General features: G+C 39.4%; 1 protein-coding gene across 1 annotated transcript in view; it reads left to right on the top strand.

Moving 5' to 3' along the window:
• The window catches only part of LOC143020639 (uncharacterized), a 111029-nt gene that overhangs the window by 26012 nt on the left and 58187 nt on the right, over positions 1–26830 (top strand). Inside the window, exon 4 of the mRNA XM_076177137.1 lies at positions 15815–15927. Within this exon, the coding sequence (XP_076033252.1) occupies positions 15815–15927 (113 nt within the window). The remainder of the gene's footprint in view (positions 1–15814; positions 15928–26830) is intronic.

The raw sequence follows: 26830 nt of genomic DNA on the forward strand, positions 1-26830 counted from the left end.
AATCGCATTTTCTATGGTTATCAAAATTCACGGGTGAAGAGAGAACGATCGATATAAGCGGTGACTATATTTTATGATGCGAGTATTATTACGACACGTCGTACGGCTGGCATTGGCTGCTGCCACCGAGATCTAAGTCCATGACGCCTACGTGTGCGGCACCGTATGGAAGGGGTTAAGTACTTTAAGGATGGTCTATTTTTTTTTTTTTTTTTTTTTTTTTTTCCCATTTTAAGCTCCATGCAAAAATAGCATCTAGATCTTTTCTCAATCATCTACTGACCTCATTTTTTACTCTTCTCATAATTTTTGTGTCATCTGCAAACGTGTGTATTTACTTATATATATTTACCTAATTGTTGTATACAGGAAAAGAGCAATGCTTGTTGGCTTAGATATCCTATTCTCTAATTTTTTTTTTTTTCTCTATCATACCTAGACTCGAATTCATTTACAATTCCAAGTTAATCTATATCCTTGATTTTCAATTATCATATTTAGATTTGAACTCATGTTTTGTTTGGGCGTTGGGCTATATCACTTCCTAAGCTATTCCAAGTATTTATGCATCTATATGGAAAACTGTATTTCTTCACATCCTTTAGACATATATTTACCTAATTGTAGTATACAAGAAAAGGAGCAATGCTCAATGGGTCCCGTCTCCTATTCTCTATTTATTTATCCTACCTAGCCTCAAATTCATGTATGGTTCCAACATAATCTATCCCATTGATTTCTAATTATCATATTTAGATTTGAACACATGTAATGTCTGAGCTTGAGCTATATCACTTCCTAAGCTATTCCAGGTATTTATGCATGTGTGTATATTTACCTAGTTGTATCTTATAGGAAGTGGAGCTACACTCGTGGTGTCCCGTCTCTGTATCTCGCCATATCTAATTTGTTCTTAAATTCTTGTATTGGTTTTGGACATACTATTGTTTTGTCTAGTATGTTCCATACATCCACCACTATGTGAGGAAAGTTTTTTTTTTTTTTTTTTTTTTTGTTTTTTTTTTTTTTTTTTAAGTCTCCTCTATAAATGTCGTGTTTTTGTTTCCTTCCGGGCCCTCTTGTGTTTCTCTTACCTCAATTTAGTAAGTCATCTCTATCAATGACCTCCACACCTCTTATAATTCTGTAGATGGCCAACAAGTCACCTCTTTCTCATCTTTGTTCCAGTCAGCAGTTCTAGTTTTGACAATCTCTCTTCACATGACATTTTTGAAAGTGTTGGGGCCATCTTTGCAGTTGCTCTCTGGATGACACTGCTTCTGACCTAGGGCAGTGGGTGAGATGTAGGGATGACTCATCATCCAGGAGGAGCCAAGATAAGGGGGAGGGAAGAGGGTGGATGGGAGTTGAGTAAGTGGAGATGGAATGGGTGGGAGTGGTTTATACATACATACATATACCAAGGCTTTTTCCCCCGTACAAGGGAGGTAGCCAAAAAGGAAAAGGCATAAAATCATTCCCACCCATTCCATCCCTGAATACACTCCACACTCCTCCACCCTCCCTATTATCTTAGCACCTCCTGGATGATGGGTCATCCCTGCACCTTGTCCACTGCCCTGGGTCAGAAGCAGTGTTGCAAGACACAGCACATCCACAGCAAGGCTGCTTCATTAAATCGGCAACCCCCCCCCCCTCTCCGACCCCCCATTGCATAAATGGGGGAAGACGGGGAGAAATCCCTTCGGGCTGCGTCAAATTTTGCTCACACATACTACCTCACCCCCCACCCCCCCCGCCCATTCCACCTCATACATCATAACATCATCCATATACAACCATTCTCCATTCACCCGTCTTCTGTCCTTTCCCGTCCTTCCTCAACAGACATTCCCCTCTTCCCCAAAGCCCCCTTCACCCCATCCATCCACCTCATCCTAGGACGTCCCTTCATGTTCACTCCCTCCACATCTGCCTTCCATACCTCTTTTACTAGTCTTTCTTCACTCATTCTCTCCATGTGTCCAAACCATCCTAATACTCTTTCATCAACCCTATTTCCCAACTCCCTTTCCACCCCTGTTCTCCTCCTCACCTCCTCATTTCTCACTCTATCTAGCCTAGTAACCCCCATCATACTTCTCAGACACCTCATCTCAAACACATTCAAACTCCTTCTCTCTTCCTCTCTTATGTTCCATGTTTCTGCCCCATACAGTGCTGTTGGCACAATCACTCCTTCATACAGTCTCCTCTTAGCATCCATTCCTAAATGTCTATTCCTCATTACATTCTTTAATCCACCAAGGCATTTACTCGCTTCTCTCAATCTACATTCTACCTCCACCTTCACTCCACCTTTTCCTGCCACATTTGCACCCAAGTATCTAAAACTATCCACTTCCTCCAGTCACTCTCCCTTAATGCTCACTTCCAGACTACTGCCACTTTCACCCCTTGTACATCTCATCACCTTTTACCCACATTTATCTTTAGCTTTCTTCTATCACATACTCTCCCAAACTCTGTCACCAACTTTCTCAATCCCTCCTCCGATCCTGCCACAAGCGCAGTGTCGTCCGCAAACAACAGCTGGCTCACCTCCCACTTTTCTCCATTTTCTTTAACCATCTCCAATCCCTGACCCACTACCCTTGCATTTACCTCTCGCACTACCCCATCCATGTATAAGTTGAACAGCCTGGGCGACATAATGCATCCTTGACGAAGTCCCACCTTTACCTTGAACCACTCACTCTCTCCATTTCTAATCCTGACACAAGCTCTACTACTCTCATAAAAACTCTTGACAGCTCCGAGAAGCTTTCCTCCTATCCCGTATATCTGCATAACCTCCCACATTGCCTTTCTGTCTACCCTATCATAAGCCTTTTCCAGATCCATAAAAGCCCAAAAAACATCATTCCCCTTTCCTATAGCTTTTTCACATATCTGTCTTACCACAAAGATCTGATCTACACAATCTCTACCCGTCCTAAATCCACACTGTTCCTCACCAATTACTACCTCTGTTCCTCTCCTAATCCTCTCAATCAAGATCCTCCCATAAGCCTTCCCAACTACACTCAACAAGCTAATCCCTCTGAAACTACTACATTCACACTTGTCCCCTTTTCCCTTGTAAAGAGGAACTATACAGGCACTTCTCCAGTCCTCCGGCACTCTACCCTCTCTCCAGCAAACATTAAATAACCTCACCAGCCAGTCCACCATCACTGTACCTCCTTTTTTTAGACATTCTGCATGGCATCCATCCAGACCAGGTGCCTTACCTGCTTTCATCATCTTAACAACTGCCTTCACTTCATCCTTCCTTATTTCTCCTCCATTTTCCTCACTCATCACGGTCATTTTCTTAGCATTTCCCACTGCAGCTATCTTTCCCTCCCTATCCTCCTTCACATTTAGCAACTCCCTAAAATATTCTGCCCATCTTCCCCTTACTGCCTTCTCTTCCATTATCATCTCTCCATCTGCACCTTTTACCTTTTCTTCTCTACTTGATTCACCTCCTCTTCCTCTCTTAATTTCTTTCCAAAACATCTTTTTATTACAACCACTCATCGTTTAACGACGACAATTGGGACCAGCGTGCCATCGTTAACCGTATTGGTCGTTAAGCGAAAGTGTATACATATACGTACATGTACTGTATGTACAATGTCCAGCAATACATGTATCTTTATTTTCGTGTATTTTCCCTCTTTTATACAGTACATTAAAGCTTCATTTACTGTTTATTTACAGTGGTTAGGTTCCTGAAATTACCGTATATGACCAAATCCGCGTATGCTGACATTCCATATTGAATACTGGGGTATTTTTTTAGTTTCGACCATGGGCGCTATATAGCAATAGAAAATTAATTATTAATTTTGTAAATTAAAATGTATCAACGTAATATGCAATTTTGTGGGCGGAAATGAAAGTAAAAAATACCATGCTACAAGAAAATATGCTAATGAACGAAGTCGGTAGCATAGGATTGGGATGCCATCTTGTCGTCTGCCAACGTCTCTCACGACGACGACAACGAGGACGAGCCGGATGACATTTAATTTGCAGGTAATGATTTATCAAACACAGGTCAGGTTAGTTTAGTTTAGGTTAGACGAATTCATCATCACTTTTATTTCTTCGACATCGGCATCTATCATAACAAACATGGTGTACCATTCATCCGACATGACTTCGTTACTTACGAAATTTGTTTTAGCACCTTTTTTTTTTTTCCGCTCACAAAATTGCATATTACTTTGATACATTATAATTTACAAAATGAATAATTAATTTTTTATATTGCTATATTGCGCCCATGGTCGAAACTAAAAATTTACCACTACTGGTATATACTGTACCCCAGGTACTTTTTGCAGCTTGCAGGATGGTAATGTAGATCTAAGCTTCAGAACACTTTACCTCACAGCTAATATCCACCGTACAAGTTCAATTATAACATCATACAAATTTGCCTCAGCCAACTTAATTATCGTACACGACGTCGTAACTTTGGGAGATTTACATTAAACGTCTGTCATAAAGCCCGTCGTAACTCCGCGTCATCGCTAACCGAGTAGGTCGTTAAACGAGGAGTACCTGTACTTTCAAAATTTCCTGTCATATTCTTACCCCATTTCACATCTGCTCTTCTCTTTGCCGCCTCTACCTTTTGCTTTACTTCTCTTTTCTTTTCTTTGTACCTCTCATATGACTCCCTCGCCCTATTTTGTAACCAATCTGTGAAAGCTTGCTTCTTCTCTACAACCTTCTTTGTTTCCCCATCCCACCATTCACTACCCTTCCTTCTATTTCCTCCTGTCCTTCTTGTTCCACACACCATCCTTGCACACTTTGTGACTCCCTCCTTGAATCATCCCCATTCCTCCTCCACACCTAGCTCTACTCTATCTTTCACTCCCTCCCACTCCTTCAGCTTCTTCTTGTACTCCTCCTTTTCCTTTTCATTCAAAGAGTTCATTCTAAGCACCTCCCTACCTTTTGTCCCTTTCCTCTTTCTCCATCTATCCTCCACTCTCAACTTACCTTCCACCAAAAAATGATCTGATATTCCCCCACCCTCTCCCCTTAGCACATGTACATCCTTAACTCTTCCTATCATAATCCTATTTACCACACTACATAATCCATTAATGCTCTATCTACCATCCTTCCCTCCACCACCCTCTCCCATGTGTACTTATGCTTGACTTTCTTCATCAACACTGTATTTGCTATCATCAACTCTCTTTCTAGACACATTTCCACCATCAACTCTCCACTACGATTCTTTCCTGGAACTCCACATTTCCCAACCACTCCATCGATTGGACCATTTCCTACCCTAGCATTAAGGTCTCCCAGTACTATTACATTGACATTTCTCCCTAAATTCTCTATGCCTTTGTTTTTTTGGCTACCGCCCTTGTAAGGGAGGAAAAGCCTTTGGTATATGTATTTATGATAGGGTAGCCAGGAAAGCATTATGGGAGGTATTGCAAATATGTGGGGTAAGGGGAAAGCTGTTAAGGACAGTCAGAATCCTTTACATGATTAGAAGAGTGTGTGTTAGGGATTAGGAATGGTGAGAGTGTGTGGTTTGAGGTGAAAGTGGGACTGTCCAGAGTTACTATGTAACCATTGCCATTCAATGTGCACATGGATGAGGTGGTACAAGTGGTCAATGCAAGAGGGGTGGGCAGAGGGTTGGAGATGGTTAGATTAAAGGAAAGTGTAAAGTGAGTCTTTTGTTGTTTGCTTAAGACAATGCAATTAGTGATGGGGTTTGAGAAGGTATGTGATGGGAGGAAGTTAAAAATAAATGTTGGGAAAAGCAAAGTGATGTGATGTATAAGGGGTGAGGGTGGCAGTAAGTTGCAAGTAAGTTTTGAAGGAGAGTTTGGAGTAGGTGGATAGTTTTAAGTATGTAGGTTGACATGTAACAATGAATAGAGGAGTGGGGGTGGAGGTAAATTGCAGAGTGAAGGAAACAAGTAAATGCTGTATGTAGAGGAGTGAAGAGTGTTATGAGAAATAGGTATCTGGGGATGTATATAAAGAGAATATTATATGAAGTGGTGATTACAAGGGATTACAAAGGCGGAGCATGCCAACAGGAGACCTTTTGGTCCATAACTAGGTTGGATACTGAAAAAAAATGCAGTAATGATAAATAAATTAAAGAAAAATAAATAAAAACTATGATAATATAATAATATAGTATAAGCTCTTTTAACCGGCACAAGTGGGACCAAAGACGTGCCGGAAAGGGGAAATGCCGGTTACGAGAAGGAATATTAAAAAAGTACATTTATTGCCTTTATTTATAGAGTACTTAAATAAAATTTATTCAATGGCTTCACTTTTGTTGTTTATTTACCAGTATATTCATATTTATCTTTATTTATTTTCATGAAATCACGTATGTCTCTTTGTTTAGAATGTTTGTCTCTCTGCATTAAAAATTAATTTTGAAGACAGTGAAGAGACATCACGTTGCGAGTCCCCATGTAGGTGCACTGCTCCGCAAACTTGATAAATGTTGCCAATCCTTTAGTGGCATCCTTCCACATTACTCTTGGCTCTGGGTCATCTTCCTCTTCACTATCAGCCTCTGTTTCCTTACCATGCTTCTCCTCAATCACTGCCTGAATGATTTTGTCGTCAGTTAGTGTGGGGGTGATAGCTTCGTCATTGTCGAACTCCATCCACTCCTGAAGAGCTTCATCAGTGACGCTAAGCTTAGCACTACCACGCATATCCTTCAACTCAGCCATCACTGTCTTCCTTTGCTGTCGGTATGTGTTTGTGTGTTGAGAGAGTTGCTAATAGACAGTCACACGCTTAACATCAGGCGTCTTATTACAGTGGGCACTGGGCCTGACGGAGCGGCGGGATTTGTGGGAGATGGCGGGAAAGATGCGCGCTACCTCTGGCAGCGGCGGAATTTAAAATTTTATTTTTTCGAATTTTTACATTCTTATACATTTTTACATTCTTATACAAAATTGTTATTTCCTTGTGAATAATATGCCGATTATAAGAAGGAGCCGGATACGAGAATAACAGAAAAAAGAGCTTTTACTGTAAATAAAATAAATGCATATGTATTGTTAAATAATAAACAAACATAAATAGTAAATAATAGTAAATTGACAGATAACTAATAAATAAAAAGCAAGCAAATAATAAACAAACAGATAAACAAATAATATGAAATAAATGGCAGTCATTACAGCATCTTGCTTAGGTGTTTATCTAAATGAATCTTAAAGCTTCGAACTGAACTACATTGCACTGCCTCTGCAAGAAGTTTGTTCCATTCATGGACTACACAGTTGGCAAAGTTGTTTCTACCCACTTCCAAATTAAATCTATTTCCTGACAGTTTGAGACCATTATTTCTTGTCGGATTCTCATTCAATGTGAAAATTTTATTACTTTTGATGTCAGTTCCCTTAAGAATCTTAAAGACCTGGATGAAGTCACCTCTGAGTCTACGTATGTGCTGATGACACTATTAATTTGAAACTTTGAACTTAAGGGAGGCAGAAAGGAGAAATTTAACGTGTTCAAGAAGTGTGGTGGGGATTACTAGAGTGGATAGAGTCAGAAAGAGGAAGGAAAGCAGGGGTGGAAGAGGACCTTCCAGATAGGGCTGATGAAAGAATACTGGGATGGTTTGGGCACATGGAAAGAATGAAGAAAGACTAGCAAAAAGAGTGTGGAAGGCAGAGGTGGGTGGAGTGAACTTGAGGGGAAGACCAAGAATGAGATGGATGGATGGGATGAAGGGGGCTTTGAGTAAAAGGGGAATGTCTGTTGAAAAGGGATGGGAGAAGGCAAAAGTGGACAGTAAATTGTGTGAGTGGACAGTAAATTGACACAGCATAAAGGGATTTTTACTCTTCTTTTTCATATGAGGGGACAAGGAGGGAAGGTTACCAAGTAAATCAAGCAGTGGGGCCCTGTTTTGGATGTGCTGTGTCTTGCTGCATTGCATCTGATCCAAGCAGTGGGCAGGAGACAGGGATGACCCTGAGGGGCTAAGGTAAAAGGCAAACAAACAGATGATGGATGGGAGTTGGCTGAGTGGGCATGGGTGCATGCTTTGGCTATCTACCTTTGTATAAAAGGGAAGAAGTCTATGGTGCATATTTAGGTAGATAGATCTTAGATTTGAAGTTCCAGGGGTGGGTGGGTGTTTTTTTAACATGTAGTTCATATGAACTCTTATTTGCTATCAGCAAATATGGATATATAGTTGTATTTTGCTGGAAGGGGAGCTACGCTCGTGGTGTCCCGCCTTTGTATCTCTGTGTCTAGTTTGCTCTTAAACTCATGAATAGGTTTTGCGCACACTATTTCATGTCCAGTTTGTTCCAAGTGTCCACCACTCTATGTGGAAAACTGTTTTTCTTCAGATCTCTTCTGTAGCTATGTTTTTTATTTTCTTTCCATGTCCTCTTGTGCTTCTCCTGTCCCAGTTTAACAAGTCCTCTCTATCGAGTATTTCTGTGCCTTTCATGATTCTGTAGATGGTCAGTAGATCACCTCTCTTCTTTGCTCCAGAGTCATTAACTCCAGTTTAGCCAATCTCTCCTCATATGACAAGTTTGCAAGGGCAGGTGCCATTTTTGATGCTGCTCTCTGGATTCTTTCTATTTTCTTTATATTCTTTTTTGGTACTGGGTGGCCACAATGTCACTGCATATTCTAGTCAAGGCTTTATCAGTGTGACCAATATTTTTTTAATAATTTCTTTGTCCAAATATGTAAATGCCACTTTTATTGATCTTAGCAAGTTGTAGGATTCTCCAACAACTTTGTTTATCTGTTTGTCATAGAACAAGTTGTTTGAGATGATTACCCCCAAATCTTTTTTGGATCTCTCCTTCTTTACCTCCTTCGTTCCAATTTTATGTTCTGATATTCTGTTTTTGCTTTTTCCAAACTCCATTATGCTACACTTCTTAATATTGAAGTCCACTTCCCATTTCTGACTCCAGTTCCATACCTTATTCAGGTCTTCCTGCAGTGATTCGCAATCCTTTTCAGTTTTTACTTTCCTTAACAGTTTGGCGTCGTCTGCAAAGAAGCTCATGTAACATTTCACATCATCATCCATGTCATTCACATAAATAGCAAACATTATTGGAGCCAATACAGATCCTTGTGGTACTCCACTGATCACCTCTTTCCAGTCTGAATATTTTTCTCTGAGCACTACTCTCATCTTTCTACCAATCAGGAAGTCCTCCATCCATTTTAGTAGGTTCCCTTGTATCCCTCCTATATGTTCCAGTTTTTCTAATAATTTTTTGTGTGGTACTTTGTCAAAAGCTTTTTGTAAGTCCAGGAAGGCACAATCAGCCCATCCATTCCTTTCTTGCACTATGTCTATTACTCTTGAGTAGAAACATATTAAGTTTGTGGTACATGATCTTCCTTGTCTGAACCCAAATTGTCTTGGGTTTATTATATTGTTGTCTTCCACGTGTTTTACCCATCTATTCTTGATGATTTTCTCACAAATTTTGGCTATAGTGCTTGTTAGTGACTGGCCTATAGTTAGTTGGTTCTGCCTTGTTTCCTCCTTTATATATTGTTACAATGTTAGTATTTATCCAGTCTTTTGGTATTTTTCCTTCTTTGAGTGAGCAATTTATTATGTTATGTATTTTGCCTTAGTTTTTCTTTGCATTCTTTTAGAATCCAATTTGCAATTCCATCCGGGCCATGTGATTTCCTGACGTCAAGGTTTGATAGGTGTTCCAATATTTCTTTTTGTGTTATTGTTATCTCGCTCATGGGGGGAGATTGCCTTTCATTACCTTTGTCCCAATATTGTGCTCTCTCTAGTGAAGACAAATTTGAAGTGATTATTCATGACTTCAGCCATTTCTAATTCTGTGTACTCTATATTCCCTTGGCGTAGTTTCACCATTTCCTGTTTGTTTTTAAGTTTACCATTCACATATCGATAGAATAGCTTGGGTTGCTCTTTGCATTTATCCTTTTCATGGTTCTTTTTTTCCTCTTTTCTCACTTTAACATACTCATTTCTATAGTTTATAAACTTGCCATTTTTCAGTTTTTTTATCTTTTCTCCACCTTTTCCAAGCTCTGTACCTTTTGTCTTTTGCCTCACTACATCATTTGTTGAGCCAGCATTTAATGTACACTCTCTCTTGCTTCTGTCTTGGTACATGCCTATTTACTCCTTCATTGTAATTATCCATCAAGATATTCCATTTCTCTTCCACTTTTGTCTCTTGCATGTAACCTTGGGCAAGAACTAAAATCTAAAACTGTGTACTGTATCCGTATTTGCTGATAGCAAATAAAAATTCGTGCAAACTACATGTGTGTGAACTCTTACTTGCTATCAGCAAATATACTGACTTGAAGGTGTCTTGATGTCTTGGATACTAAGTGCCTTCAGAGAATCATGGGATATTGCTGGAATGACTTCATATCAAACCAGAGACTGTTCTGTGAGACTCAGTCTAGACCAGTTACAAGTGTAATTTGTGAATGTCAACTCTAGCTATATGGGTATGTGGCATGTTTCCCTGATGTTGATCCTACTCTCAGGGTTGTCTCCACAAGAGACAACCCTTGATGGTGGAGATGAAAGGATGCCCACAGAATTCATGGCTGGGGCAAATTAATTCAACATGTTGAGAGTTATTTGGGGTGAAAAGGATATCTGCATGGGAACTTGCTCGGAGAGACTGTGAGGACTGGTGCCAGTGTTGTGAGTGAAGCAACACACTCCCTGGTGTATGCCCCAATTGATGAATAATTATACAGTTTTAGATTTCACCTAGATAGAGTGAGAAATGAGGAGGTGAGGAGGAGAGCAGGGGTGGAAAGGGAGTTGGGAGATAGGGTTGATGAAAGAGTATTAGGATCGTTTGGACACATGGAAAGAATGAGTGAAGAAAGACTAGTAAAAGATCACTTTCTTGATCCTTGGTATCTCTTTTCTAGGCGCCATGACCTTTACGCTTCTGATGGGATCCACCATACCCGCAGAGGCAAAGATGTTCTTACAAACCTCATTGTGGGAGTTTGTAATGAATTAGCTCCTTTTTTAGGGTAGAAGCCCAAAGGGAAGGGGAAATAGAATGTACTTGGGAAAACAGTGTAGAGTATAGCATTAATGTAGAACAATGTGCCAGTATAGGACAAAATATAATTTTAGGATATAATGTCGCTAGAGGTCGAAATATTACATTAGGATGTAATGTCATAGGACAAAATGTCGCAATGGGATGTAATGACAGTAGAGGACAAAATATCACGATGGGAATTAATGATAGTGGAGGACAAAATATCACGATAGGATGTAATGATAATGGAGGAGAAGATATCACGGTAGGATATAATGTCAGTGGAGGACAAAATATAATTTTAGGAAGGGATACTGGACAGAATGTCAATGAGGGCCAAAATATCATGATAGGATGTAATGGCAGTGGAAGACAAAAGATCACGATGGGATGTAATCATAGTGGAGGAAAAAATATCACGGTAGGATATAATGTCACTGAAGGACAAAATATAATTTTAGGAAGGGATGCCGGACATAATGTCAATGAACGACGGGAGGCTGGCGTGAATCATGGTGACGTAGGGGGACAAAATGTACAAAAGAGATCGGATGACCGTGATCGACCAGATGTCCGTGATGGGGGAAATGTTAATTTTGATGGGAGAAATGTTAATGAGGCATTGAATGTCAATGAAGGACCAAATAATAATATAGAGCAAGGTATAAATAGAAAACAAAATGATAATGTAAGACATGATATTGAAACTCAAAATGTGTCAAAAAGAAATAATCACGAGTTTCTTAAAACCATGTACTTTAATGCTCGTAGTATTAGGAACAAATTTCAAGAAATACTGGCGTATGTCAAAAGCGAAAATCTCGATATGATAGGAATAACTGAGACATGGTTAAATGGTACAGAGTTCGAAGCTGAATTTAATATTGCGGGATTTAAACACTTTCATCAGGATAGAAACCACAAGAAAGGTGGTGGTGTTCTGTTGTATGTTAAAAACAATGTTCATGCTTGTGTTTTAGAGAAAGTGAAACAGGATGCATTTGATAGTTTGTGGGTTGAGTTAACCCAAACAAATGGACAAAAAATGAATATAGGTGTAATATATAGGCCAAAGACATTAGCATTAGCAGACGACAAACTGATATTTCAAGAACTGTCTAGTTTCTGCAACTGGGATTTATTGATAATGGGTGATTTCAATTTTACTGACATTGATTGGATGACCCTTGAACATGGCCATATAGGTAGTCGCTTGATTGATTTTCTTGGTGACAATTACTTAATTCAGCATGTAAAAGAGCCCACAAGATATGGAAACTTACTCGATCTATTGATCACTAGCTGCGAAAGCATGGTAACTGATGTAGAAGTCGGTGAATCTGTTGCAAATAGCGATCACAACTTAGTTAGATTCAAACTCCTAAACAATTTTAGAATAGATACTTGTGTTTCTAAAATACCCGATTTCAGTAAAGCTCAGTTCATAGGACTACGTCAGGAGCTTCAGCTTACAGATTGGGAGGCAAAATTAAACGAAAGACCTGTAGATCAGATGTGGGAAATATTTCAAAATACGCTCACTAAGATGATTCAAACTTACATTCCTTTTAAGGACAGACGTCCCCCAAATCAGGCTTGCTGAAAGTGGCTCGACAAAGAAACTGAAAAAAGTGTTGCTAAAAAGAGACAGGCTTATAAGAAATATAAGTGCTCGGGTGCATCTAATGACTATGAAAGTTGTGTATCAATACAGAGATTTAAAAAAGACAATAAGAAAAAGAAAATGACAATATGAAATTAACATTGCTGATAAATCCAAAGAGAATCCCAAAGAATTCTATAGTTACATTAGAGATAAAAAGGTTGTTAGGAATCACATTTGTTCACTATTATCTGCTGACGGTCAACTTGATTATTCAAATGAAGGAATGTGTAATATCTTAAACAATTATTTGAGCTTGGTATTTGTAAACGAAACACCTCAAAGTCAATTCCAAACTGAAACTTGTGAAAAGTCTAGGGTAAACTTACTACGGTAAATATAACAAAAGAAAAAATTAAAAGGTGGATAGATAAACTCAAAGTTAATAAAACACCAGGGCCTGACGGTTGGCATCCAAGAATCTTAAAAGAAATAAAAAATAAGATTGTTGTTCCATTAGAAATTATTTTCAAGAAATCCATCATATCCGGAGATGTCCCAAGAGAATGGAAGCTAGCTAACGTTACTCCCATATTCAAAAAAGGTGACAAAAAGAAGCCAAATAACTATAGGCCTATAAGTTTGACTTCAATCATAGGAAAAATAATGGAAATTATCATCAGAGATGCTATCGAACATCATTTAGAAAATAACCGTTTGATAAATGATAGCCAGCATGGTTTCAGACGGAAACATTCTTGCGTGACTAACTTACTCGAATTCTACAACACAGTTATCTCGAATTATGACAAAAGAAACAATATAGATTTAATATATCTAGACTTTGCAAAAGCTTTTGATACCGTCCCACACGAAAGACTACTTACTAAATTAGCTTTACACAGAATAAGTGGTAGTCTATTAGGTTGGACTAGTAATTGGTTGAATGGTCAAAAACAGAGAGTTGTTTTAAATGGAAAAACTTCTAGATGGAAAAATGTTACAAGTGGAGTTCCTCAGGGTTCCGTTCTTGGGTCATTTCTATTCATAGTATATATAAATGATATAGACCATGGACAAAAATATACTGTTTCCAAATTCGCTGATGATACAAAATTGTGCAGAATTGCAAATGATCATTTAAATCAGTTAGATATTCAAGAAGATTTAGATAAATTACAGCAATGGTCTGAAAAGTGGCTAATGAAATTTAACACAAGTAAATGCAAGGTAATGCACATAGGTAAAAATAACAGTAAGTATGATTACAAGTTATTTGGAAATTTGTTAACAAAAGTGGATAGTGAAAAAGATATTGGCGTAATTATCAGTAATGACCTCAAATCATCCAAGCAGTGTATTTCAGCCTCTGAGAAAGCAAATAAGATTCTAGGACTGATTGCGCGATCTTTTGATTTCAAAAGTCCATCACTCATTAACAAGCTATATAAATCGTTAGTTCGTCCACATTTGGAATATGCTATTTCCGTATGGTCACTGAATCTCATTAAAGACATTGACAGACTGGAAAAAGTGCATCGGCGAGCCACAAAACTGATTCCAAATATCAAAAACAAATCATATGAAAATCGACTAAAACATATGAATCTGTTTTCCCTAAAAAAGCGTAGACTCAGAGGTGACATGATACAGGTCTTTAAGATTTTAAAGGGAATTGACAACATCAAAAGTGACAAAATTTTCACATTGAATGAGAATCAGACAAGAAACAATGGTTTCAAACTGTCCGGAAATAGATTCAATTTGGAAGTAGGTAGAAACAACTTTGCCAACTGTGTAGTTAATGAATGGAATAAACTTCCTACACAGGTAGTGCAATGTAGTTCAGTTCGAAGCTTTAACCCCTTCCATACGGTGCCGCACACATAGGCGTCATGGACTTAGATCTCGGTGGCAGCAGCCAATGCCAGCCGTACGACGTGTCGTAATAATATTCGCATCATAAAATATAGTCACCGCTTATATCGATCGTTCTCTCTTCACCCGTGAGTTTTGATAACCATAGAAAATGCGATTACAAAAGAATTAGAAAGAATGTCATTATGGAGGGGCGACTACAATAAATATAATCAAGACGCCGATATGGCAGCCTCGCGAATACACTCGCTCCCCATGACGCCTACGTGTGCGGCACCGTATGGAAGGGGTTAAGAGTCATTTAGATAAACACCTAAGCAAGATGCTGTAATGATTATGATTTATTTTATTTGATTTTATTTGTTTTTGTTTTGTTATCATTTGTCTGTCGGATTTTCATTTTTTATTTGTTATATGTCAATTTACCATTATTTACTATTTACCTGTTTGTTTATTATTTAACTATACCTATACATTTATTTATGTATTTTATTTGTTATTTACATTATTATAGTTTTTATTTTTTATTTTATTATTATGATTTTTTTTTTGCATCCGACCTAGATATGGACCAAAAGGTCTCCTGTCTGCATGCTCCGCCTTTGTAATCCTTTGTAAGAGGTATGGAAGGCAGATATGGAGGGAGTGAACATGAGGGGATGTCCTAGGATGAGATGGATGGATGGGGTGAAGGGGGCTTGGGGGAAGAGGGGAATGTCTGTTGAGGAAGGACGGGAGAGGACAGAAGACAGGGGTGAATGGAGAATGGTTGTATATGGATGATGTTGTGATGCATGAGGTGGAATGGGTGGGGGTTTAGGGAGTGAGGTAGTATGCGTGAGTAAAATTTGATGCAGCCCAAAGGGATTTCTCCCCATCTTCTCCTTTTATGCATGGGGGGACGGAGAGGGGGGTCGCCGATTTAATGAAGCAGCCTTGCTGTGGATGTGCTGTGTCTTGTGACATTGCCTCTGACCCAGGGCAGTGGACAAGGTGCAGGGATGACCCGTCATCCAGGAGGTGCTAAGATATGAGGGAGGGTGGAGGGGAGTGGAGTGTATTTAGGGATGGAATGGGTGGGAATGATTTTATGCCTTTTTCTTTTTGGCTACCTCCCTTGTAAGGGGGAAAAAGCCTTGGTATATAGATAGATTTCACAGTTTTATATTTGTTGTACTTTTGCTATCTATGTGCGTGGTTATATATTGTAAAAAAAATTATTATTTTTATTCCAAAGGTTTGCCAACAATATTTCAACTTTTTGCACAACATATCCCAGCCGATGAAAGGAGCAGAGCGTTTGGATACATGTTAGCTTCTGGTTCTGTTGGACAAACTGTTGCATCTCTAGTAAGTATTTAGATGAATCACAATGGCAAAAGCCGACAAGACTGTGAGAATAAACACCTTGTGAGATCGAAACCTTTATTAGTACTACGTTTCGCTTGTTACAGCTTTTTCAAGTAAAGACATGACACACACTCTGAGCACATATAAGCCAACAGGGAAGGAACTGGGAGAGGTTATCAGGGAGGGGTGGGTGGTAGGTGGAGGGGGAGGAGGGGGACGGGTGGGACTTGGTGGAGACAAAGGAGGACATTTCGGACAGTTTGTTGAAGTGGACTAAGGGGGACATTTCATACATTTATTTAATGCGGGTAACAGATGGATTATAGGAGGGGCGATGTTAAACATGCCTCTGTTCTGCTCAATGGTTTTGAAGCTTTGAATGGCGGCCGCTTCGAGGCATTTTCTCCTCATCCTATCTGGTTCACTAAACAGAAGTTCTGCGTTATCCCAATCCATCAGGTGGTCGTTGGTGTTCCGGTGGATAACACAGGCGTTGGTGGTGATGTTGTTCCGGGAATCGTAGCGATGCTCCCGGATCCGGGTCTTCAGGTCACGGGAAGTCTCGCCGATGTATACTTTATCACATCCAGCACAGGGTATGCGGTAGACACCAGCGTTTTTTTCCCCACATCTCGTCCTGGCTGTCATTCCTTCTTGAAAGCTCTTTGATAGTTCTGCTGGACTGGCCCACTACCTGAATGTTGCAACGCCCAAGTGTCCGGGTGAGGGTGGCGGTGACGCTGCTGGCTGGAAGGATAAGCCTCCTAGCTGGATCTTTTGTTGGTTCCCGCCCTTCCATTATTTTGAGTGCCTTTTTCTTACACTGGTGGATGATGCACTCTGGATATTTTAATTTATGAAAAACCTCCTTTATGTGCCTAAACTCGTCCTCTAAGAATTCAGGGCTACAAATTCTGAGAGCTCTGAGGTAGAAACCTATGACTACACCTTTTTTAATACTGAGGTCATGGTGGGATAGGAAGTGAGTCAAATCGTCCTTATTGGTTGGTTTCCTGTAGACTGTAAATTTTAAAAAATTATCATGTTTGATAATAAGGGTATCCAAAAATGGAAGGGAATCGTTAATTTCTTCCTCCAAGGTGAACTGGATGGATGACTCAACCTCGTTCAGAGCCGCTTGGAGTTTGGGGATGTCAAACCGTCTGGGGGAAATTAATAGTATGTCATCCACATAGCGAAGCCATACTACGTTGCCAGGAACGATATCTGAGAAAGGCCCTGCTTCTAAAAATTCCATGAACAGGTTGGCAAGGACAGCGCTCAAAGGAGAGCCCATGGCCATGCCAAAACTTTGGTGAAAATACTGGTCCTGGAATTTGAAGTAATTAAATTGGACACAAAGCTGTACTAAATCCACAAAGTCATTGGGGGGAATAGGGAGGTCAGTGTGGGAACTAGTGATTTTAGCCCTAAGGAGGTCAATCGCTTTAAGGGTCGGGACACGTGTGAATAACGAGGTCACATCCAGGCTGGCCAGCTTTTTGTTGCGAACAGGAACGTCCTTAATTCTATTCAATAGGTCACCTTGGAGTTTGGGGATGTCAAACCGTCTGGGGGGAATTAATAGTATGTCATCCACATAGCGAAGCCATACTACGTTGCCAGGAACGATATCTGAGAAAGGCCCTGCTTCTAAAAATTCCATGAACAGGTTGGCAAGGACAGCGCTCAAAGGAGAGCCCATGGCCATGCCAAAACTTTGGTGAAAATACTGGTCCTGGAATTTGAAGTAATTAAATTGGACACAAAGCTGTACTAAATCCACAAAGTCATTGGGGGGAATAGGGAGGTCAGTGTGGGAACTAGTGATTTTAGCCCTAAGGAGGTCAATCGCTTTAAGGGTCGGGACACGGGTGAATAACGAGGTCACATCCAGGCTGGCCAGCTTTTTGTTGCGAACAGGAACGTCCTTAATTCTATTCAATAGGTCACCTGAGTGTTTCAAATGAGCACCGCTGATGGTACCCAAAAGGCGTTGCAACATTCAGGTAGTGGGCCAGTCCAGCAGAACTATCAAAGAGCTTTCAAGAAGGAATGACAGCCAGGACGAGATGTGGGGAAAAAAACGCTGGTGTCTACCGCATACCCTGTGCTGGATGTGATAAAGTATACATCGGCGAGACTTCCCGTGACCTGAAGACCCGGATCCGGGAGCATCGCTACGATTCCCGGAACAACATCACCACCAACGCCTGTGTTATCCACCGGAACACCAACGACCACCTGATGGATTGGGATAACGCAGAACTTCTGTTTAGTGAACCAGATAGGATGAGGAGAAAATGCCTCGAAGCGGCCGCCATTCAAAGCTTCAAAACCATTGAGCAGAACAGAGGCATGTTTAACATCGCCCCTCCTATAATCCATCTGTTACCCGCATTAAATAAATGTATGAAATGTCCCCCTTAGTCCACTTCAACAAACTGTCCGAAATGTCCTCCTTTGTCTCCACCAAGTCCCACCCGTCCCCCTCCTCCCCCTCCACCTACCACCCACCCCTCCCTGATAACCTCTCCCAGTTCCTTCCTTGTTGGCTTATATGTGCTCAGAGTGTGTGTCATGTCTTTACTTGAAAAAGCTGTAACAAGCGAAACGTAGTACTAATAAAGGTTTCGATCTCACAAAGTATTTAGATGCCTTTTTTATACTTAGAATTATAGATTACATGTATTTTTGAAACTACAGGTAACATGAAGAAAAAATTATTCGTTCTCTTGGAATTAGCCTCATGTAGTGTTAACAAATAACTTTTTTACCTAGTTGTTTTTTACAGGACGAGAGCTATGCTCGTAGTGACCCGTTTTCGTATCTCTCTGCATCCAGTTTATTCTTAAAATCGTGTATAGTTTTGGCATTCACTGTTTCTCTGTTTAGTTTGTTCCAGACATCAATCACTCTATGTGGGAAGCTATTCTTTTTCAGGTCTCTTTTGTAACTGTCCTTCTTTAGCTTCTTTTCATGTCCTCTTGTTTCTCTACTGTCCCATTTTGATAAGTCTTCTCTATCGAGAATTTCCATCCCTTTCATAATTCTGTAAATGGTCAACAAATCACCTCTTTCTCTTCTCTGTTCCAGTGTTGATAGAGTTAATTTCTCCAATCTTTGTATCTCAAATTTAACAGTGTAGGTGCTATTTTTGTCACTGCTCTTTGGATTCTCTCTAATATTCTTATGTTCTTTTTTGTGCTAGGTGCCCATAGTGTTGCAGCATACTCTAGTTTAGGTCTTATTAGTGTAACCACTATTTTCTTTACCATTTCTTCATCCATGTAGTCGAAGGCCACTTTCATTGATCTTAATAAGTTAAAAGTCTCTCCAAATAATTTATTGACATGTTTATCAGGTGTCAAGTCACTTGAGATGATCACTCCCAGGTCCCTTTCTGAATCAACTTTTTTGACTTCCTTGTTTCCAATTTTATATTGACCCGATATTCTATTTTTGCTTTTTCCAAATTCCATTATGCTACATTTCTTAATGTTGAAGTTCATCTCACATCTCTGACTCCATTCCCATATTTTGTCTAGGTCTTCTTGTAATCTGCAATCTTCTTCTGTTCTTACTCTCTTGAGTAGTTTGGCATTGTCAGCAAAGAAGTTCATGTAACAATTTACTCCCTCATCCATATCATTTATATGGCAAACATTAAAGGAGCCAATACAGAGCCTTGCGGGACACCACTCTCCACATCTTCCCAGTTTGAATTTTTATCTCTAAGTACATACATATATTATCTCTAAGTACATACATATACCAAGGCATTTTCCCCCTTACAAGGAGGTAGCCAAAAAGAAAAAGGCATAAAAACCTTTCCCACCCATTCCATCCCTAAATACACTCCAACTCCCACCCTCCACCCTCCCCTCTCATCTTAGCACCTCCTGGATGACAGGACATCCATGCATCTTGTCGACTGCCCTGGGTCAGAGGCAGTGTCGCAAGACACAGCACATCCACAGCAAAGCAGCTTCATTAAATCAGTAACCCCCCCCCCCTCTCCGTCCCCTCATGCAGAAAAGGAGAAGTGGAGAAATCCCTTAGGGCTGCATCAAATTTTTTCTCACACATACTACCTCACCCCCCCATCCCCCCCACCCATTCCACCTCATGCATTACATCATCCATATACACCATTTTCCATTCACCCCTGTCTTCTGTCCTCTCCTGTCCTTCCTCAGCAGACATTCCCCTCTTCCCCAAAGCCGCTTTCATCCCATCCATCCATCTCATCCTAGGTCTCCCCCTAGTGTTCACTCCCTCGACATCTGCCTTCCATACCTCTTTTACTAGTCTTTCTTCACTCATTCTTTCCATGTGTCCAAACCATCCCAATACTCTTTCATCCACCCTATCTCCCAACTCCCTTACCATCCCTGTTCTACTCCTCACCTCCTTATTTCTCACTCTATCCAGCCTAGTAACCCCCATCATACTTCTCAGACACCTCATCTCAACACATTCAAACTCCTTCTCTCTTCCTCTCTTATGTTCCATGTTTCTGCCCCATACAGTGCTGTTGGCACAATCACTCTTTCGTACAATCTCCTCTGAGCATCCATTCCCAAATGTCTATTCCTCATTACACTTTTTAATCCACCAGTCTGTTCCAAGTATGAAAAACAAGAGAAGTCTGACATCATCCAGAAACAAAGGTCCAGGTTTGTCAAACACAATGCTCCAAATATAATTCCAAGAAGCTGAACCAAAATCATTGATGAAGGGTATTTAAATCCTGTGTAATGTCCTCAAATTTAACAACCTGAAATACTCCACATATATTCCTCTCATAGTTACTATTTCTATCTTTCTCCTTTCTTCTTAGCTTGTCCCTGCATTTTTGGCTTGTTTCTACATTTTTTCTCTTCCTTCTATAACATCTCTGTTCCTTTGAAAATTCTGATGCAAACCTACACAAGAACATAAACAACGCCACAGTCAGAACACAAGATTTGTAAATAAGATATATTTTATCTCAGTCCAATGTATCTTAATTACAAATCTGGATGTGGGTTCAGGAAGATGATTGAATCTACCTTAATTGAGTATTATCCTAGCACAAACATTTCAAAGGGGCAATAGTTTCTGGACATCACCCTCAGTCTTCCAATCACTAATCTCATTAATATATATTTTTCTCCTGACCCTGCATAGTATAATAACTCAGGTCATTACTGAATAATGGTAACTTCTTTCCATGTTCCTTGCCATGTTTCCCTTTTACTACAAGAGGGTGTCATATGATTAATCATAGCATCTCCCTCCAGCGCCCATGTACTACTGATGGTGACTGCAGTTAGAACCAGTCGAAGTATATGGAATTCCCATTTTCAATCTTTTCCCATTTGCTCCATCTGTGGTGTTTTTTGTGATTGTGATAACAATAAGAGACTTGGCTGCTGCTCCCAAGCTTTATTCAACTCAAACACAAATAGACCTGAAAATACATTTGAGCACATAACTTATATAACATGATATAAGTGAAGCCAGAAAATGCTTCAGTTTATACAATATTTTCTACATATCATTTACTGAACATACAGAACTCATCATATGGGTAGACACAGCATAATATATAAGACAGTATATGATATCTACACAGATTGAATAAGTAGAGGAAAGGAATTAACTTACATAGAGAGTCATGACTTACTCCATCTGGTCCCAAACAGACTATGACGATGCAGTCAGAGAGTTTTGTCAATTGTTTACATAGTATGACATATAGCCAAACAAATGGCTCAGAGTATGAAAAAGTCCAATAACAAAATATTATAACATTCTTCCCCCCCTAAAAAAGAAAACAAAGTACTCTATAGGTTATCAGGCCCATCCATATCTGTCTGGAGCCTTCAACACATGGGTTGACCTCCGTACAAGAGGTGTTGTTGCACTTGCCTCTACATCAGCATCTTGGTAAGGTTCAGTGTTCTCTGGAACTTCTAGGAGTGTTGCTGTAGGTACTGCCTCTGGTGACAAGGTAGAAGTGGATGATTCCTGGGTGACATAGACTCTCATGTAGTTCAGCAAGAGTAGGTGATGCGGAGACAGTAGAACAACAGAAGGCTTGAGAGAAGGCATCAGGAACTACATTCTCTTTACCAGGGCGATAATGTACTGCATATCAAGTTCCCTCTGCCACTCCTGGATCTTGATATTCTTGATCTTGGTGCATTTCCAGTTATTGAACATGAAGGCTACAGAATGCTGGTCAGTAATAAGATCAAAATGTTGTCCAGCAAGGAAGTGACCCCAGCTTCAATTATGGCCATGGCCTTCTTTTCTACAATGTGATAACATATTTCACTTCCTTGTAGAGTCCTGGACATGAAAGCCACTGGTCTTCCACCCTAGTTAAGTACAGCTGAAATAGCTACTTCAGAAGCATCACATTCGACTTCAAAGGGAGTTTTCATCCATCGAGTATAACATTCCTCTTTCAAGTTCTAACTTGAGTAAATTGAAAGCCTGTAAAGCTTCTTTATTTAAAGGAAATTTCTTTGCACTCACTGATGGTCTTACTTTGGTTGAAAAATTGTGTATTCATTTGGCATAATAAGCAAATATATCCATGGCTCTCTTCAAAGATAACTGACTCGTGGGGGGGTGGGAGTTCTTGTAGTGGATGAAGTCTCTCAGGATCAGGCTTTATAACCCCAATTCCCACACAGTAACCAAGGATATTAATGGAGTGCACAGACGTCTTAGAAGCATTGAGGGTTAAGTTTCTATTATTGATGACTTTAAGAAAGTGTTGTACATTATGATCATATTCTTCTTGAGTACGGCCAACAATAGTGATATTGTCAAGCTATGGAAATACACTGTAAATTTTCTTTTTTCACAAGCTTACCCATGGTTCGTTGAAAGACTGCTACTCCATTTGTCACTCCGAAAAAGAACCCTACAAAATTGATATAGGTGTCCATTGGCCTCAAAAGTGGTGTATTTCTTGTCCGATTCTTTCAGTGGAATTTGGTGATATGCACTTTTCAAGTCGAAAGTTCAGAATACATGGTATGTTGAGAGTTCATTCACTATGGTGTCGATTCTTGGCAATGGATAAGCATCTAGCTCTGTATATAGATTCACAGTTTGTGAGTAATCAACACGCATCCTTTTCTTATGCCGATTCATTGGGTCCTTCACTACTACAACTTGGGCCCCCCATTGGGATAAGTTATTTTCAATAATACCCTCAGCAAGCAGATGGTTTGTTTCCATTTCAATGAATTCTCTGTCATCTTTACGGTAACATCTTGACTTAGTGACTATGGGCTTACAGTTAGGTGACAAATGTTGGAAAAGAGAAGGCTCATTGACAGCAGCTGCTGCCAGAGAACAATACAAGTTAGTATCAGGTAATTTGAGTATAGGTTTTGGTCCACCGTATTCAGTGGCTACACACTGATGCTGTTTTTGGAAGTCCTGGCAAAGCAGTACCCCACAGCACAAATCCTTCATTAGTGCAAGACAAGTGGATGGGTAAGTCTGTTGTTTAACCACTTCCATACGGTGAGGCGTCATGAGGAGCAAGTGGGTATGCGAGGATGCCGACGTCGACGTCTTGATTATATTTATTGTAGTTGTACCTATGTAACCTACATTCTCTCTAAACTGGCTTCATCATATTTTCTATGGTTATCAAAATTCACAAGTGAAAGAGAACAAATGATTGAACACTGACTTTATTTTTCATAATGCAATTATTATGACGCAACATCGCATGTCAAGCAGCTAATGCTGCCAGACATGCGATGTGCCCAAGTGAAGAGGTTAACCCCTTCCATACGGTGCCGCACACGTAGGCGTCATGAGGAGCAAGTGGATTCGCGACGCTGCCATATCAGCGTCTTGATTATATTTATTGTAGTCGCCCCTGTGTTTTTACATTCTCCCAAATGCGCCCTTAATCCCATTCTCTGTGGTTTTCAAAATTCGCGGGTGAAAGAGAGAACGATCGATATAAGCGGTGACTATATTTTATGATGCGAGTATTATTACGACACGTCATACGGCTGGCATTGGCTGCTGCCCGCGAGATTTAAGTCCCGTACTGAAGTGATTAAGAGGTTAAGATGTAGCATCAAGTCAACTTTGACATAACCATGGGAGTCAGCGTGCAATGATTTCTGAGCTAGAGTGACATCTTTATTGGTTCAATGTATTAGAAGTTTCAAGTCCTGTGCAACTTCATCTATGTAACTGTCATCACTGCAGGAATCGACAATCACAGTTAACTTTTGCTCATTGATCGTTGTCGAAGTGGTCACTAGGTGGAGACTCTGAGGGAAAGTGGTGCCAGAGATAGTAGCAAGGACTGATAGCTGGGAGGAGTCAAACATAGTAGCTGTAGGGGTCTTACCTGTAGGTGCAGGTGCCTTTGACATACACACACAAGTGAAATGGCTTTTCGTGCCACACTTATTACCGGTAGAATTTCAAGCTGGGATCACAGTGGCAATGTGCACAAACTGAGGAGATAAGAGACTGTAAGAGCTGACACTTTGTTGAGCTAAGTCTAAAGAATATGCCTGATCATAAGCCACCTGTAAATCTAAAATTTTATTTTCTAAGAGAGGTTGGCGAATCGAAGATAAGGTGAGACCATTAATAAAGGTATCCCAAATTAACTCTTCCTTGTACTGTTCAGCACTAACCACTTTTAGATTACAATCTTTACCTAACTTACGTAGTTCTCTCAAAACTTTATTTGAAGTTTCAACAGACTTCTGTTGATGAGTTGCGAGCAAGTGCCTAGTGAATATTTCATTAACTGTCTTTACATACAACTTTTACAAAACAGAAATGGCGAAATCATAGTCGGTACATTCTTCAATATACTCATAAACATTATGACTAACACAGCTCACAAGAGTTCTTAGTTTGTCAGGTGCATTTTCTCCACACTCTTGAATGAAGTTGGAGAAAATCTTGTACTAGTGTTTCCACTCCCGCGATGCAGTAGGGGAGCTGGGGTCCAAATTCAGACGGGCCGGCCTTAGTAGTTTTTCCATTATCGAGTTGAATAAATTGAAATGACAATAAGAGACATAGCTGCTGTTCCCAAGCTTTATTCAACTCAAACACAAATAGACTTGAAAATACATTACAGGATGTAACTTATATAATATAACAGAATATAAGTGAAGCCAGAAAATGCTAGTTTATACGATATTTTCTACATATCATTTACTGAACATACAGAACTCATCATAAAGGAAAATACCAGATACAGAAAAAATGAGTAACTGTATTTAATTTTTAAGACTGTATTTAATACTTACGTCAGAACCTGAAATTGTGGACAGAATTGATTACAAAACTCCAATAGGAAAGAGTGACCATGTACTAATAGAATTTGAACTAAAAGAGCAAATGGACTTAAGAAGAAATGAGAAACATAGATTAGGAAGACTAATGTACAACAAAATGAGTTTTGAGAAACTTAAAAATTCTTTCATAATGCAAATTGGGAAAAATTCTTAAATGAAGAAACAAGGATGGAAAAGAAATGGAATATACTAAAAGAAATTTATAATGGCGTGAACAAATATGTACCACAACAAAAACAAGAAAGAGTATACACAAAAACTGGTACAACAAAAAATGTAGTGAAGCTAAGGATAAAAGAGACAAAGCTTGGAAAATATGGAAAAAAGACAAAACATACACCAAACTAAGAAAAGATTATGTAAAAATACACAGAGATGAAAAGAGAAACTATGAAAGAGAAATAATAGAAAAATAAAAGGAACAACCTAAACTATTTAACAGGTATGTAAATAGTAAACTAAAAGATAAACAAGAAAAAGAAAAGCTGCACCAAGGAAATTATGAATATACAGAAGAACTAGAAATGACAGAAATTATGAGCAATCATTTCAAATCTGTATTCACAATTGAGAACTCACCTAACTGTGAGGGAATACAGAGAGAGAATCCCCTCCCCCCCCCATGAAGGAAATAACTGTAACACATAAGGAAATCAGCAACCAATTAAAAAAACTTGATGTCAAAAAAACACATGGTCCGGATGGAATTGCAAATTAGATACTGAAAGAATGCATAGAGGAGTTAACAGATAAAATGTACAATATAATTAAATACTCACTCAAAGAAGGAAAGGTACCACAGGACTGGAAAAATGCAAATATTGTACCAACATATAAGGGAGGAAACAAGGGTAATCCAACCAACTACAGACTGGTCTCCCTAACAAGCACAAGAGCAAAAATATGTGAAAAAGTTTTCAAAAGTAGATGGGTTAAACATTTGGAAGAAAAAACTATACTGAATCCAAATCAATTTGGATTTAGACAAGGAAGATCATGTACAACAAACCTGATCTGCTTCTATTCGAGACTAATAGAAATAATACAAGAGAGGGATGGATGGGCAGACTGTGCCTTTACCTACAAAAAGCATTTGATAAGGTACCACACAAGAAACTAATAAGAAAAATAGAATCAGTAGGTGGCATCAGAGGAAAATTATTGGAATGGATGGAAGACTTCCTGACTGGGAGAAAAATGAGGGTAGTAATTAGAAGCAAATACTCAAATTGTCATGTTTGCTATATATATAAATGATATGGATGAAGGAGTAGAGTGTTATATGAATTTCTTCCCAGATGATGCAAAAATACTAAAAGTAAAAACCGAGGAGGATAGTGAATCATTACAGTTAGACCTGGACAAAATTTGGAAATGGACTCAGAAGTGGGAAGTGTAGTATAATGTTTTGAAAAAGTAAAAACAGAATATCAAGAAATTATAAAATTGGTGAAGAAGAAGTCAAAAAAGTGAACTTGAAAAGAGACCTTGGAGTAATAATCAGCAAAGACATGACACTGGATAAACATATCAATAAGATAGTCAGAGAA

This window comes from Oratosquilla oratoria, chromosome 40 (genome assembly GCF_046742065.1).
Source record: "Oratosquilla oratoria isolate Oo_2021 chromosome 40, ASM4674206v1, whole genome shotgun sequence".
Classification (NCBI taxonomy): domain Eukaryota; kingdom Metazoa; phylum Arthropoda; class Malacostraca; order Stomatopoda; family Squillidae; genus Oratosquilla; species Oratosquilla oratoria.